Here is a 16,699-nt window from a genome sequence, read left to right as displayed (position 1 = left end):
TTTTTTTCTGTCCCGTGAGGTCAGGTCCCTTTCTCTTGGAGCCCAGAGAAACCCCTCCCGCTCCTCCTCCTCCTCCAGGAACCCCCATTTCTATCTGGTGACAATGGCCTGTGATTGTCTCCTGTGATTGAATAGGAGCTTGACAGAGAAGCTCCTATTCCTCGTGTTTGTAATTTTTCATCGTGGTTCTTTTTCTTGTCATTTACTTCTGTCTTTGGACCCACTCCTTCATCAAAACCCCAGTAGTCTTCCTCCTCCCTTACCCTCAACCAGTCTCAACTCCGGGGTCCTGTTACATAACAGTCCCACTCAGAATTCACTCCACACAGGGGGCTAGAGGAGAGCTAAGAGCAAGCAGCCATGCCCAAGGGGTCAGGCCCCCTACCTCCACCCCCTCCCTCCATCTTCTGAGCTCCTGGGACACTGTTGTAGGTGAATCTTCCTGTGAATTCATGATGTGCTGAGACACAAGACCCTGTCCTTGGCAAGTGTTAGAAAGGACCCACAAGAGTAACGAGTGCTGGAGAAGCGTGCTAGAACTCCCACACATAACCCCGTCATATTCTGGTGGGAATATAAAATGGCATAGTCTGGCGGTTCAGAATCAAACACAGAATTACCATATGGACAGTGAGTTCACTCCTTGGTCTACGCCCAAGAGATGAAAACATACGTCCACACTGAAATTTCTACGCGAAAGGTCACATCAGCATCATTCACGATAGCCAAAGAGTGACCAAACCCAAATGTACACTGGCACATGAATGGATTACAAACAGTGCTATTATCACACGATGGAACGTCATTTAGTCATGTAAAGAAACGAAGCAGCAACACATGCTACAATATGGGTGAAGACCGCTAAGTGGAAGGAACATAAGACAAGGCCATACACCCTGCAAGTCCATCTAAATGAAAAATCCAGAATAGACAAATTCACAGAGACAAGTAGATTAGTGGCTTCCAGAGACTGTGGTAAGGGAGAACCATGAAGGGGTCTCTTAGTGGGGGTGATGAAACTCTTCTGGAAATAATTCATGGCGATCTGCACAACCTTGTCACTGTACTACAAACTAGTGAATTTTACATTTTAGAAAAGTGAGGGGCGCCTGGGTGGCGCAGTCGGTTAAGCGTCCGACTTCAGCCAGGTCACGATCTCGCAGTCCGTGAGTTCGAGCCCCGCGTCAGGCTCTGGGCTGATGGCTCGGAGCCTGGAGCCTGTTTCCGATTCTGTGTCTCCCTCTCTCTCTGCCCCTCCCCCGTTCATGCTCTGTCTCTCTCTGTCCCAAAAATAAAAATAAAAATACATTGAAAAAAAAAAGTGAGCTTATAGCACGTGAACTATAAATTCGACCCGCAGTACAAATAGCCCCCACCCTTATGGCAGGGCAGATGTTGTGCCAGATGTCCCACGATCACCACCCTCTCCCCACCACAGCCAGGCTTCAGGGTACGGCGTATCTGGGGAAAAAAACACTTTCTTTCGTCTGCCTCTTTCCCCGTCCTCCCTATTCATTTCTACTAAACCCCAGCTTGAGAGAGCGGTCTGGGGGAAGGGAGGGTTGGATACGATTTGATTCTCTCTCTGAGCCTCACGCTCAAAGGAAATCACCCTGATTTGATTTGCCACTCGCTGTTCTTGGCTGTCTCAGGAAGGAGCCCTAAACGGGCATCTGAAAGCCCAGCCTCCTCTCCTGGTGACCGTGGGACTTAGTATTTGACTGAGCCTCACCCCTTCCAATTTTGTAGGAAGACTTTATTTTCTTTTGGGAGTGCCGAAGGTTCCTTTCACTTAAACACAAGGAGATATGATATCTCAAACCCAGAGTCTGTCTAACCTAGTCCGGGTAGCGGATACACAGGCAGGTTCCTGAGCCAGCTTATCTGCCTGGATAGCTCACCTGTGCAATTCGCTACCCCTAGAAACCTGAGCCTTTATTCACCTGCTCTGTGCCTCGTTTCTGTCACCTGTGAAACGGAGCTAACAGAGAGACCTGCCTTAATAAGCTGTTAAAGGTGTCCCCACTCGATAGAAGTCAAGTTTTTAAATATTAGCCCAACTATGCACGTGAGCAGCGTAAGGTTCCAGTGATAGAAGAATTAACCATGGCATTCAAAGAACACCTTTTCCTCATTTCTTCCTTACCATTTTTTCTGACTATGGTGTCCAGTCCATGAATATGACACCGGTATAGTGAAGGCCAAGTGACAGATAAATGTCATGATTCTGGAGCTCAAACGATCTATTTTTGATTCATATTTACATTAAAAAAATTAGAATGCTGCCACTCAAGATGGTTCCTGTTTATATCGATTGTTCTTCTCATTGTGAGCAGGTCAACACCGCTAGGTAAATGAGCCCCACACTGATCTTCAAACACAGAGAAAATCCGGGACTGGCTGCAAGGGGGCATGGGCGGTCACAAGGAGGACAGTTCTCAAGGCACAGCCTTTAGGGGAAGACAACAGACTCTTGTTCCCTGCCTATTGCTGGGCCACCTCGGCAGTAGAGCTTTCGACAGAACTCGAGCTATTTTCCTCGTTATACAGAATAATTACTAAGGAAATGGACAGGCTGAAGAAGCCTGTTTCAGAAGAGGAGACAGAAAATGTAAACTTTTCCACTGTTTCTGTTTGATGTGGGCCTTAAAGACATCACCATCCAAGAGAAGACTTTTTAAGGGTTGTTTCCAGGTGGCTGTAGCAGGTGGGTGAGAGGAAGCTGGCATTTTAACTTTATCCTCACCGGTACTAGAAAAGACACCTACATGCATCTCCTAAGAGCCGAGGATTGCAGGGCTGCAGTACTTTCTGCTGCATGTGGAAAGGAAGTATAGTAATGGAACAATCATGTTTTATTCTCCTGAATATTTTGAGTGGATACATGTCACGGTTAGCCTGATTAAGAAATCAAAAGTTGATTTACTTGAAATACCAACTGCAAGGAGGAGTGGAAGGTGGCAGGAGAGAGGTATATATATTCAGGATCTCCCCACTCACTGCACACAGGCTGACAGGCTCCCTGCCCACCTCTGCTTCCTCCAGGGACACAGGTAAGTGCTTCCAGGCGCTCCAGCTTAATAACTGGAATCATTTCTGAAAATAATGGCAATGACGCTTTATAGCATGCGTCTATTTCATTCCATGCGATTATACTCTACTTACTCTGCCAGAGTACATTTGAAACACCTTCTTCATCTGATTTACCCTTTATTTATTTATTTCTGATTATGCAATGCCCCCTGGGGAACATGGTGGGGGGAGAGGGTCTGGCACCCACAGAACCTTGAAGGAAAAGGCACAGAGGTGCCTCATGGGACGCGGCTGAATGTTATTACATGAATCTGTGTGTTAGTATCTGCAATAAAGCATTTTCTACCGAGGCCTAGTCCTGCCAGTAATGAAAGAAAGAAAGAAAGAAGTTCCATTACTTTATCACAAAAGTTTTTTTTTTATGTGTACGGTAATTTTGACAGTTGTCTAATTATGAAATTTATACATGTACATTGAAAGGGGTTAAAAAGTAAAAGGAAGAAAAACTTTAGTTGCCAAAATCCCACAATCCAAATAAAAGTCATTTCTTTTCAGAAAATTTCATTATACCGGGGCACCTGGGTGGCTCAGTCTGTTAAGTGTCTGACTTAGACTCAGGTCATGATCTCGCGGTCTGTCCGTGGGTTCAAGCCGTGCATCAGGCTCTGTGCTGACAGCTCAGAGCCTGGAGACTGCTTCAGATTCTGTGTGTCTCTCTCTTTCTGCTCCTCCTCAGCTCTCTCAAAAATAAACATTTAAAAAAAATTTTTTTAAGAAAATTCATGATAGACTAACCTTCCCTTCAGTAAAGCCATAATATGAACCTGATGCTTCTCTAGGAACTCCAGGTCACATCAAGGTCGCCATGGATTCACTCAGTGAAGCAAACACCCACTTTGCATTGGATCTGTTCCAGCAGTTCAAACTATCAAAGAAGAATGACAACATCTTCTATTCCCCTTTATCCATCACATCAGCATTAGCCATGACCTACTTAGGAGCCAGAGAAAACACTGCCCTCGAAATTGGGAAGGTAGGTGTCAGCTGCCTACACACTGACCAGCTTAGACGGATCTCTCCATTGGCTTGGGTGCAGATGACCACAAATCCGGCTGTGCAGCACAGGAGGCTGGGCAAACATTCCCATAACTGGGTGAGCACAGAGCTGTGGGGAGCACACGCCCTCCCCTGGGCTCTGCCCCATTTGCCTCCCTGTGCCTACATTTCCTCTGGGAGCTGGGATGAACTCCCACAACTGCACAACAAGTAGAGGAGAGGCTTAAATGGAAGAGTAACGGTAGAAGTGAGGCGCTGACTGAAATCCATGGAAAACATCCTCACGTTTCCTGAACAATGAATAACAACACAGGATTCTTTGAAGTGGCTGGTGATCAATCAGCTTTGCGGTCGTTTTTCAAGGAGCAAATGCTTACACTGCAGTTTTCTCTTTTTCCTCTGCGTATTGGTTTTGGTTTGGTTTGCTATGAGGTTTTGTTTTGTTTGTATTGGGGTTCTTTCTCTCTTTTTGACTTCCAGATCTTTTAAGTACTTTTCTTGTCCCACTTCCTGCCTCTTCCAGGTCCTTCACCTCAACGAAGCCACACACAACACGAGAGGAAGAACTACGACAGATCACGTGAGTCACAGAGCACTGGGGTCTAGAAAGAGAATCACACATCCAAGAGGGTCCCACTTTAAAACGGGAATTTCAGATAAACTGTGAAAAGTCAGCTTTTAGGAGAAATCTTAAGCAAAATAGACTGGACAGAGTTGTTTCTCATTTCATATTACATATTGATTTCTTTCGTATTTTTGTTTCCGGAGTGGAGATCACTACTGTTCTTAAAGAGCTTCAAATTCCTGCTCTGCTGTTCACCACTGGGGAACGTGAACAAGACACAACTGCTCTGAGGCACAGTGACCTCAGCCCGGAGAACTGGGAGTAATAAAAGAATCTGCCTCAGTACATACAGACAGATGTAAAACATTACGACAGTGCCTAGATTACTGGAAACCCTGACAAATTTTATGTATTGTCATCATAGAATAACAATAATTACAGTAATCATAAAACTGTTGCTAAAATAGTATCATTTTAATTAATTCATAAATGGAATTAAGAGGAATAAGCACACATCCAAGTAAATTGTGAAAAATGATTATATGAGTTATATAGTTTATAACCTGATGGTCCAAATCTTTTAGCTAGCAAGTGGAAGTTTCTGGATTCAGACAGGCCTAGGTTCAAAAATTGTCGCTGGCTACCCATGGCTCTTTGGAAAGTTTATTTAATTCTGAGTTTCTTTTTTCATCTGAATTAGTCTAAAGACCCACAGATACCAATGTAAAGTCCTTACCAGGCACATACTGTTCCTACATGTAAGAGTACGGCTATCATGAGTGAAGGTCATGGTCAGTAGGTCTTAGAACATAATACCATCTAGGAGAGCACAGGACTTCATGTCATAATGTAACTGAAACGTACAAATCCAACATTATTACACCAGTGATGGCTGCTAAAATGAAATATGCTTCTAGTCTTTAGGGAGCTTACGTTTAGCTGGGAAGCTTAACCTAATCGTTTGTAGCAATTAGAAGGCAATCCAATGGTGGAATTGTACTGCATCTACAGTTCAAAAGTGAAAAGACTGGATTATTTAGAGCAGGAACAAAGAATTTCCTAGAAGAGACTGAATGTAAAGATTTTGAAGAATATTTAAGTAAATCCACCGAAAATCAGGGAACAACAATGAATGTCATCTGTGGGAATACCAAACTTTACCTTCGGATCTAATAGATATACACGGGGTTAGTATTTATATTTACGTTGACAGAGACTACAATGAGCTTACTTTTTGATATTTGAAGGTTGAAAAGTTGGGCAATGTGCACCACCAATTTCAAAAGTTTCTAACGGAATTAAAAAAACCCACTGATGCATATGAACTGAACATTGCCAACAAGTTCTATGGAGAAAACAAGTATCCATTTCTTCAAGTAAGTTTCACCTGGCCTTCCACACCTTATTTGAATCCTGGGCCGTCAGTCCTTCAATGACCAAACGGGAGACAGTCAGGCAGATGAACCTGGCTGATCCACATGGGGAGCATTTACACGGGGTGCAAGACTCCCTTGCCTCAACTATACCAGATGAAGTTTCCTAGAACCTGACAATCTGCCAGTATAGAGTGTGGGTTCAGGGATTACTTTATAACCCAAGGGAAGGCTCAGTAGCAAAGGAAGTCATGAGATGCCCCTCGTGAGCTGACACCACTCAGTTACACAGTATAAATTTTGATGGGCAATGACTAATGGGATACTGATGAGAGGGCAGGCTTGTGAGTCTCTAAGGAGAGTTGGGGAAGTACCAGGGAAGACTGAATGCCCAGAATGGAAGACTAAGGATTGACAGTACTGGTGAGGAATCCCAGAAGCACACCATCTCCTTTGGGGCATCACGCTTTGCAGTTTGCAACCCACGGCCTCTCCTGTCCCAGCCTAGGTACAGAAGGCATTGCCCTTCGAAGACTTCATTCTTGCACCAGCCTGTGCTTCCTTTTCACGTTACCCACGTGGTAACTGTGCAAAATATGCATGGGCAGGAAAAAGTAGATTTCTCCAGGGTTCGTCTAGATTCCTTGTACTCTATCTTGTCAAGATTGAAGATAATTAACTTGGGAATACATAGTTACTGACAAATTACTCTTAATTCTTCTTTGTGTCCTTCCTTCCTTCCCACATCAAAGGAATATATGGATAACGTCAAGAAATTTTACCTAGCCAGTGTGGAATCTGTTGATTTTCAAAATGCGGCAGAAGAAACTCGTAAGAAGATTAATTCCTGGGTGGAAAGCCAAACAAATGGTAGAGTATGGGAGCTCTCCCATTTAAAAAACAAAACAAAACACTTCTGTGCATGAAACAAAACAAAACCCTGCTGTGCATGAAACCTATTCTTGACACCCTATGGGATGCCCGTGGGGCGGGGCTTGGCTTTGAAGAGAGGATGGAGAAGGGCACTGCAGATGACCGAATGGTCCAAGTCAATGTGGAGAGTAACAAGGGAGCCCAGGAGGTAGAACAGAAAGACGACTACAAGGAAACACGGGTGGCAATCTGTGTTTGCTCGTGGCCAGAGATAACCGGATGTCTGTGAACCTCAACACTCTGCTCAGACCCTGTCTTCGGTTCACATCCTCTGTTCTCTATTCTAGTGGAGAATAAAGAGGAAGACACCGCGGGGAGTGGTGTCTGACAGCACTTATGTTTCAGACTATAGAGCTCGCGCCATTTGTCCTAAAGAACAATCAAGCTCTATTTCCTCACAGCCGTGAGCCTAAAGTTGAAAAACAGAAAGGAAAGGAGGGAGGGAGGAGTGGAAGAACTGAGGAAGGTAAGAGGGGTGGAGTCGCTTGCAAGAGCAGCTGACCCCAGTGTATGACTCTTCAGTGTGTGGTGACCAAAGTCCTCCAAAAACAGAAGCTGAACACCTTTCCCGTGACAACGAGGGGTGTCTCTATCAGGCTGGTGGCGTGAGGAAAGCTGAACCTCGAGAACCACTGCTCACTGTCCCTAAAGTAGTGACTTGTGTGAATAATTAATGATCGCTTATAACTTTCAGAGCATCTTCCAAACAAACCACTTGTACTTCTACGGCAGACCTCTGATGTTCTTACTTTTGCAGGAAAAATCAAGGATCTGCTTCCCGAAAACTCTCTTGAGTCTACCGTTCTGGTTCTGGTGAACGCAGTCTATTTCAAAGGACTGTGGGACAAGAAATTTGATAAAAAATATACGGTGGAGGAAAAATTTTGGCTGAACAAGGTATTATAATTGATTTATTTATTTAATGTTTATTTATTTTTGAGAGAGAGAGAGAGACAGAGCATGAGTTGGGGAGGGGCAGAGAGAGAGGGAGACCCAGAATCCGAAGCAGGCTCCAGACTCCGAGCTGTCAGCACAGAGCCCGACGCAGGGCTTGAACTCACAGACCGTGAGATCATGAATTGAGCCGATGTTGGACGCTTAACAGATAGAGCCACCTAGGTGCCCCTGTAATTTATTTATAATAATGTAACACAGTCATACATGGAATGTTAACTTTCAACTCCTGTCTGATAGTGTGTACAACTGCAGGTAGAAAACAGAATTTGTCACGGCTGCATTGTCCTCTTCTTTGATTTTTTTGACTCTATTTACTTGGGGATACTTGAAGAACCCTACCATCTGTTAGAAGGAGGATGTGTATCTCAATAGCGTTATCTTCTGTTGAATAATGCCTCACTTGGCGTTTGTTTGCCACGTCAATTACCTCAGGATACAAGCAAACCCGTGCAGATGATGAAACAGTCCAGTGTCTTCAATTTCACCTCACTGGAGGACGTACAGGCCAAGATCCTGGAAATGCCATACAAAGGCAAGGATCTAAGCATGATGTTGCTGTTGCCAAATGAAGTGGACGGTCTGCAGAAGGTACAGTCTTGTATCTCTGATTCTTCCTACTATTGCCTGACTTCCCAGCAGTACAATGCTTGTGTGCGTCATTCACTGCACCAATGATCACAGTTAGCTGGTGGTGGCTGACAGAGTTCAAGTACAGAGTACGTCATTTCTTCTCTGCCAACAGCCTAAAAAAGAATTGTTAAGGAGAATCTAGAATCCTGTGTGTTCCAAAAAGTAAATATCTTTTTTTTTTTACATTTTATTTATTTTTTGAGAGAGAGAGACAGAGAGAGACAGAGCACAAGTGGGGGAGAGGCAGAGAGAGAGAGGGAGACACAGAATCTGAAGCAGGCTCTAGGCTCTGAGCTGTCAGCACAGAGCCCGACATGGGGCTCAAACTCACAAACCGTGAGATCATGACCTGAGCCAAAGTCGGACGCTTAACCAACTGAGCCACCCAGGCGCCCCTCAAACAGTAAAGATCTTAAATATTGCAGCGTGATATAGAAGATTATACAGAAAACCTCAACATCACAGGTGCCATTAATATTCTGAAAAACCTACCTAGGTACACACATTAATATTTTGCAACCATAAGAACTTCTAATATATTCCAGTCTATTCACGTGAAGACAAGGAAATAAGCACTCATATGTAGGCGATGTGACACATGGAAATATTTGCAAGCTCACTTATAAACAAAACGAGCAAATTAAAACAACAAAGGGTACATTTGAAATGTTAAATCACAGTAGTTTTGCAGACAATGGACAAACAGATTTAGCTTTTCAATCTGGAAGTATTCTGTTGCTAGGAGCTTGAAAATCATTCAGAGTCTCATTGCTCAGAGACAAACAAACAAACAAAAAACGTGTGGAGGGACTACCATTTTCCTCTTAAAACTGTTATAATGAAGTTAATATATAAGAATACCAACAATAGTATCTGACGCATAAAAGACAATCCAAAGATGGCAGCTTGCAATGACTCCAACAGCCCGTGATGCTGCTGACATCCCAGTGACCTTGCTGCAACCAAAATAGATACTGTGCTAACGCTGGGCTTTGGAGATCCTCAGGGAAAGTAATACGGCAGTACACATGAAGAGCCACGACCCTGTGCATACTCCAGCTCAGCAATCCTCATGATCAATAACATCAGGAATCCCAGTCCTGGGATTTTAACTTAAAGTAACGAATCCAACAAGGCAAGGAGCTCAAAATACTGAAAGGTTCAGAACAAGGAACAATGGCGTATCTTCCTATCGCCAAGAGTTTAACTTAGCGACTGACACATAGTGAATGCTTAAAAATATGTGTACGTTGAATCATCAATTTAGTGTTAATAGTGTGTAACAATTTAAACTTGTTTGGAGTACTATATATCTGTATGAGAAATGTTTACAAATAGGTCAAGCAAGAAAAAGGAATAGAAGTAGGACATACACTATCATCATTATTTAAATCAGGGTGTAAAGAGTTAGGTATACAAGGATAGTAACAAGACGAGTCTATTTGAAAATGAAGCATGTCATGTGGGGAGTGTAAAAAATAGATACATAGTTCATTTCTCACAAAATGATCTGATTTAATAATTCTGTTGCGCATATATGTATGCATATATATCCATGTGTATATATTTATACAATGCATATGTATTTATGTATACAGAAATATAACACAGTCATGAATATATAGTACATTTTTCAATTGTATAATATCTTTTTATGACTGTGTTATTTTTGCCTCCTCAGATAAGATGTAATAAACTGAATCTCCTGTATTTACATTTTACTGTCAAAATAAAAGGTTTCTATAATTCAATCCAATGTTAAATCATGTTTGATGTCCAATGAGAATCGTGTCGGTTGTTCCTGTTTTCTACCACTGTAGCTTGAAGACCAGCTCACCGCTGAGAAACTAGCAGAGTGGACGAGCTCACAGAATATGAGCGATAGATGGGTGGATTTATATTTACCTCGGTTCAAAGTGGAAGACGACTATGACCTCAAGGCCACGCTGCAAGCCTTGGGGATGCTGGACGCCTTCAATACACAGAGAGCCAACTTCTCAGGCATGACAGGGAGCCTGGATCTCGTGGTGTCTAAAGCCCTCCACAAGTCCTTTGTGGAGGTGACTGAAGAGGGCACCGAGGCCACAGCTTCTACAAACATAAATGTTGGGTATACATCACCACCAACTTACCATTTTCGTTGTGATCACCCTTTCCTGTTCTTCATCAAGCACAATAAGACCAACTGCATTCTCTTCCTGGGCAGAGTCTCTTCCCCTTAGATACAATTAGCCTGCCACTACTTACCGAGAAATGCAGTTTTTCCAGTACATTGACTGCTAAAAATAACATATTCTCTTTCATTCTTTTGTTCCTTTCCAATCTCATAGTCATCACTGGGAACGTAATGGTTGTCTATCTATCTCCCTCTTTCTACAAACACATGTAAACCTACTTTATCTCCCCATGATAATTCCCCTTTGGACAAAATGTTCAACACGAGGTAAAAGGATATTTTAATACTCTATCTTCTACTAAATTTGAATAATATCTATTTCAAAAACCATATCTACTATTCAAATGTACTAACCTAAATACCCACATTTATTTGAATTTAGGTGACATCTAGCACCCTTACTTGTCTAAATTTCTTTTATTTTGTGAAATAGATGATCAATAAAACATTTATTCAAATTATTTGTTGCTTTCCTCTTTTTTTCGTTTCAACAAAGTACAAGTGACCCACCACACAGAGGAAAGATACTTTAAAAATATACTATCACATTAAAAAGAAAATTCAAAATAGGAGCAGAGCATGATAAGGCTGAAGGTAGTTTGGTACCAAACATGAAAGGTGCTGTAGGCCACGTTCACAACTTTCTATTTTATCCTAAAACAAATGGAAAGCCAGTACAGGTTTCATTTGTTTGTTTTCCAAAGATGAGACTGAGATCATCATATCTGCATTTTAAAATTATATCTCTGGCTATTGTGATATAAATGGATGAGAGAAAAGAACAGTGTAGATACAGTGAGATTAATCAGTAAGCCATCAGAATGTCAGAAGTGGCACTGGGGAAAACCAGATATGTAAGAATCACTTCACAAGTAAAGTGCACAGGATTCCAGCAACACATCATATATGACAGAAATGAGAGACAGAAGCCAAAAACCATGTCCAAGTTTCTGGCCTACCCAACTGGTCGCATGGAAGAAGCTTTTGTTTTGGAAGGAAGAAAAGATCGTGGGTTTAGGTTTGTATCTGTCGAATTTTAACTGCTTTTTTTTTTAAGTTTATTTATTTGGGGGGGGGGGAGTGCGCATGCAGGGGGGAAGGGCAAAGAGAGAGAAAGAGAATCCCAAGCAGGCTCTGCACTGTGAGTGCAGACGCAGGTACAGGGCTTGAACTCACAAACCATGAGATCATGACGTGAGCTGAAATCAAGAGTCCGACACTTCACCAACTGAGCCCCCCAGATGCCCCTTAATTATTTTTGAGACATCTCAATGGACTTGTCCAGTAAGCACTGGAATACATGAGTCCAGAAAGCCGGTGCAGGATATGATCTGAAGCTCTAAATTTGTCATGTTCAACATAAAAGTTTTTCCATATTTATTCAGGAACTCTAAAACTTGGTTAAAAAAAAAAAAGGGGGCAGCTAAAGGCAAGAATGAGATCCTAGGGAGAGAACGTAATGTGATGAGAAAGGAGGGCCTAGAACTGCCTCTGAAGTACATCAATATACAAAGAGCAGGTATTGACAAGTTTTAGTTTCTAGGACACAGCTTTGCTTAAAAGGACTGTGTTCATTCCAAATCCTTCTCAGTCAGTACTGAATCCCCGCTGATTTCATAAAACGTGAATTCTGGAGGATTTGAGAAAGGTCTAAATTTTCTCCGGCAGAATTCAGCAGCCCAAGAACACAGAAGAGCAAGTAAATATTTCGGCACGTAAGGATAAGACTCGGCCACGAGAACTGAGCGACCACGCGGTGAACAGGCTGGGAAAGGAAGGCAAGGTGGCCCGCGGCCGTCCGGATGCACAGAGAGGCTCTGGGCTCCCTGACAAGGCTGAAGAAAAGAAATGAGAGGCATGAGTTGGTGACAAATGTAAAAGGATCAGAAGGTTGGCCCAAGACCTGGGATCCTGAATAGTATTTTAAAAGAAAGTTTTCGGTAAGAAGTAAATTCAGAGTGTCAACGCTCAGTCTTCTAAATTCAGTCTTCACTCATTTCTAATGATTCAATGAAGGCGAAACTGGTATAGCATTCTGGGGGGTTCGAAGACTTGATTGTTGGAATGCCTTTAGACCACAACTTTCAACTGCTTGTTATTTTATTTGGGGTTCAAAAGAAACTTTACAAAAGCACGCAAGACAAAGGCTCACAGGCATCGGAATCATATCCGGTAGAGGGCACGACTGATACCTAGTTGTGAGAACTGAAAACTTTTGCCTGCATTCTAGGCCAGTCAGAGAAGCAACCAGCGACCGCTGCCTGCACTGGGGCCCTGCGTAGGGAAATGGATGGAAAATTCAAATCTCGTGTCTTTATTTTTAAAGTAATACCTTATAATTCATTGCCTAACACAGGATATACTGACTCCATATTGATAAATAAAGAAATGCCTCAGTGAAAAGTTGTATAAGGAACAGATAGTTACATGCTCTCGAGCTTCTGCCCCCACAGAGTACACCTCGCACCCATTACAGAGGTCCAAACTCTAATTTTAGTTCTAAAAGCTGGCCATATCAATGTTGGAGAGAATACGGAGCAAGAACGCCCATACGCTACTGGAGGGGGACACAGAAAGGTGCGACCCCTTTGGAAATCAGTGTGGCCAATTCTTATAAAAAGTAAACAGGTACCTAACATATGACCTAGCAGCCCCCCCCACCCCGATATTTACCTAAGAGAACTGAAAACCTGTATCCATGAAAGGACTACACCCAAATGTCCGGAGCAGCTTTATTCGCAGGGCCAAAAGCCAAAAATAACTCAAATATGCATGAGCAGGGGAATGGACAAACAATGGAATAATAGGACTCGGTGACAGACAGGAAGAAAAGTACCGACTCCTGCCGCGGGATGAACCTCCCACACGCTGTGCTGAGCAAAAGCAACGGGACGGAGAGAACACGTAATGTGTGTTTCCACATCTACGAAGCCCAGCCTGCGGTGACCAAAAGCTGACTGGCGGTTTCCTGGGGCTGGAGCTGGGGAGGATACTGATGGTAAGAGAGTCCAAGGGAAACTTCTGGTGGGACGAACGCTCTACAAGTTGACTGGCTGGTGGTTACACAGGAGTTTATAAAAGGCACTGATGTGCACACTTACAGGGCATGCGTTTTCTTTCATGTAAATTATGACTCAATAAAGTGAGCTGAGGAGGATGAGGAAGAGAATTGCACAAAACACACATAATTACTATTGTTTCTGGAAGGACTTGGGTGGAAAAGACTTCTTAATTAAATTTGTTTTTAAGAGCAACCTCCTTCTTACCAACTCCGGGCCAATGCTCAATGTGTTCATATACATTTAACCATATTTAATGATACGCCAGTGTCCCTGTCATATGGAAGCATCATGAAACTGAAAATTAAAAAATGAAATTCTGTGATCTGTGATCTACCAAGTTGCCTTCACTGGTCATCAAGATGTTAAAAATGACCATATTTAAATTGTAATATGAGACTTGAGGGAGTTTAATGAGAAAATTCATTTCCAGATAATTTTCCATTAAATGTCATGGGATAACATTTGGCATTTCAAGCTATTTTTATGTCAGTTTTTGACACAATTTTCCCAATAGTCAAAGATGAAAGCCAAGCTTCACAAACTATTTCTGTTTATAAATGGAAGGATACATACCTTCTTCCCTTATGAGATGATATTGTCCTCTGGGGACAACCCTCAATGGACAATCCTACCGACTCCCTCAGAACAGGGAGTCTGCCCAAATTATTTATGCTGTACACCTGAAGCATACACAGGTGGTCAGTGACAATGTGACAAATTAACGAATGACTGAGTCTTTCCCCATAAACCACTCAGGAGCCTATCATTTGTCCTATAAGAACTCATTTGTATTTCTACTATAAGAGACATAATAAACATCTGGAAAATGTGTTATCTGCCTCACTGTGTGCACTGTAGTGTAGGCCATTCAACTAACAATTATTCTGTCCCTACAGTGTGCCATGCTCAATCAGGCAGTGGGTTCCCATATATAATAGGGTGACCAAAAAATAAATAAATAAGCCAAGCGTCCTGAAGGCCAGAATATGGGAACTGGATTCAAAACACAAGCAGGCCAAAATGTGGGAAAACGTCCCAATGTTAGTGATCAAGGCAGAGTTCAAGGTCTGGACCTAGACGAGGAGTATGAATGCGATATATTACAGGTAAGTACCTGAGACCGGTCAGAAAATAGCTGGTGGGCAATCAGAAAACTAAATATCCAAAAAACTTAAGAATCCCATAAAGAAAAGGCAAACTCATAAATTCAGGAAGACATTTTACAATAGACAGAACAGCCCAGAACTTCCCTGAGGGTTCTCCCTCCCAAGTGGCTACGTGTGTGTGATTGCCCAGAGGACAGGGATGTCCCAGAGCACAGAAACCCAAGGCCGGGCCCCGGCCTTCTAGAATCTTAACATTTAAGACTGCTATTGTTTCTGTGTCTCATCGCTGTCTACCCAAATGGGTGGAAACCGGCAACACGCATAACCCAGAAGATTGCCAAAGATGATTCATATTTCACTTGAGACTACTAATGTAATTGCTTTCTCCCTAAGAAGGACTCTTTGACCTGTATTTTTTATCTAACACTCATTTTAAGAAAAACAATAGCTTGCTTTTTTAGTATGTTTTTTGAGCGGTCAGACCAAAGGGAAGTGAAGATAACCTGCACACAACGGAGCACCATCCGCATTTCCGCCTGGGAGGTGATGTTTACACCCACTCCAAGAGTGGCACATCAACGACCTGGAAGGCAACGCACGCTGACACCGCTGAGAACCGGTCATTCCGCCGACACATCCCGCAGTGACAGGCTTCCAATGTGGCAATGAGACACCGTCTGTTTGCAGATGCAGAATGCCATCACAAATAGAGAATCGCACGTGAGTATTTTTAAAACCCAGGGGATTAGTCTGTGTGAGCTCAGTGAGCCAGACCTCGTAAACACCCTTGATGGGCTTAATACACATATTGGTGTCCTGGAACACTTTTCCAAACTCTGATGCAGAGACATAAAGCAACCTGGGAGAGAACTGCTGCTCCTCCTGGAATCCAATAACACTTTAGAACTGAGGAAACGGCACCTTATATTCTAATACGGTGGCTAAAAGCAAGATGACCGTGATTTGGTTTAACAAGGCATGACTCATACGAAATAAAACAGAAAACTCGGCAATTATCCTACTGTCTACGAGGAGTCACTATTTTCTACACTCTGTAACTCTAATAAGTGGGCTTGCTGGATACTATTTCCAAAAATCTGGCACTATCAGTTCAAGACAGTAAACACGATGATAAAGAAAACAATGTAATGAGCTCAAAGAGACAGAGACTTGAAAGTATATTTACGACCGCATTGTCTTACATAAATTTTGGAGCGAGATAGGACAGCTGTGGTAAGTAGGCTGCGACTAACCGCCCTAATAGTAAATGCAAAAACACAAGGTCAATGCCAACAACGTTAAGGGCAAATACAAATTAAAAATAGGGGCACCTGGGTGGCTCCGTCAGTTAAGTGTCCAACTTCGGCTCAGGTCATGATCTTGCAGTTCACGAGTTCGAGCCCTGCCTAGGGCTCTGTGCTGACAGCTCAGAGCCTGGAGCCTGCTTCAGATCCTGTGTCTCCCTCTCTCTCTGCCCCTCCCCCTGCCTGTGCTCGCTCTCCCTCGCTCTCTCCCTCTCTCTCGAAAATAAACATTAAAAAAAACTTTTAAAAATAAAGTAAAAATAAGAGGCTTAATTCTCCCTGTCAAATACAAGAGATTCCCTCCTCTCCTTTTTCTCATCATTTACTCTAGAAAATGTGTAATTCTAAGCACTTTCTCCTCTTTGAAATGTCTATACCCCCTTTTGAAGACTGAGCCTTCTGTCAGCTTCATGGCTTGAGGAAAGCCTTTTCTCAAGGACCCGTGAACCACCTCTTGGAAATGTAAACTTCATGGGAGCCAGCACCCCCATCTCCCAGTTTTCT

At 42.8% G+C, this 16,699-nt stretch overlaps 2 protein-coding genes across 3 annotated transcripts in view; one reads left to right on the top strand and one right to left on the bottom strand.

Annotated features, from left to right (window-relative positions):
* Window positions 1-16,699, bottom strand: part of SERPINB11 (serpin family B member 11) — a 74,571-nt gene that overhangs the window by 53,805 nt on the left and 4,067 nt on the right. Inside the window, exon 1 of one of the 2 annotated variants that reach the window (XM_045041077.1) lies at window positions 10,453-10,584. The exons of the other annotated variant lie outside the window; for it this stretch is intronic. The gene's annotated coding sequence lies outside the window, so the exon portion shown is untranslated. Of the gene's footprint in view, window positions 1-10,452; window positions 10,585-16,699 lie in introns of those variants that run through there. 2 annotated transcript variants of the gene reach the window in all.
* SERPINB3 (serpin family B member 3) lies at window positions 3,021-10,769 on the top strand. The gene is made up of 8 exons (XM_003995242.3): window positions 3,021-3,053; window positions 3,873-4,066; window positions 4,613-4,669; window positions 5,902-6,030; window positions 6,780-6,897; window positions 7,718-7,857; window positions 8,350-8,505; window positions 10,368-10,769. The coding sequence occupies exons 2-8, from the start codon at window positions 3,899-3,901 to the stop codon at window positions 10,767-10,769; spliced, it is 1,170 nt and encodes a 389-aa protein (XP_003995291.1). The 5' UTR covers window positions 3,021-3,053; window positions 3,873-3,898.

This window comes from Felis catus, chromosome D3, assembly GCF_018350175.1.
Source record: "Felis catus isolate Fca126 chromosome D3, F.catus_Fca126_mat1.0, whole genome shotgun sequence".
In the NCBI taxonomy this organism is placed as follows: domain Eukaryota; kingdom Metazoa; phylum Chordata; class Mammalia; order Carnivora; family Felidae; genus Felis; species Felis catus.
Note: the sequence above shows the minus strand (reverse complement) of the source record. Positions and strands in the feature narration are given on the sequence as shown.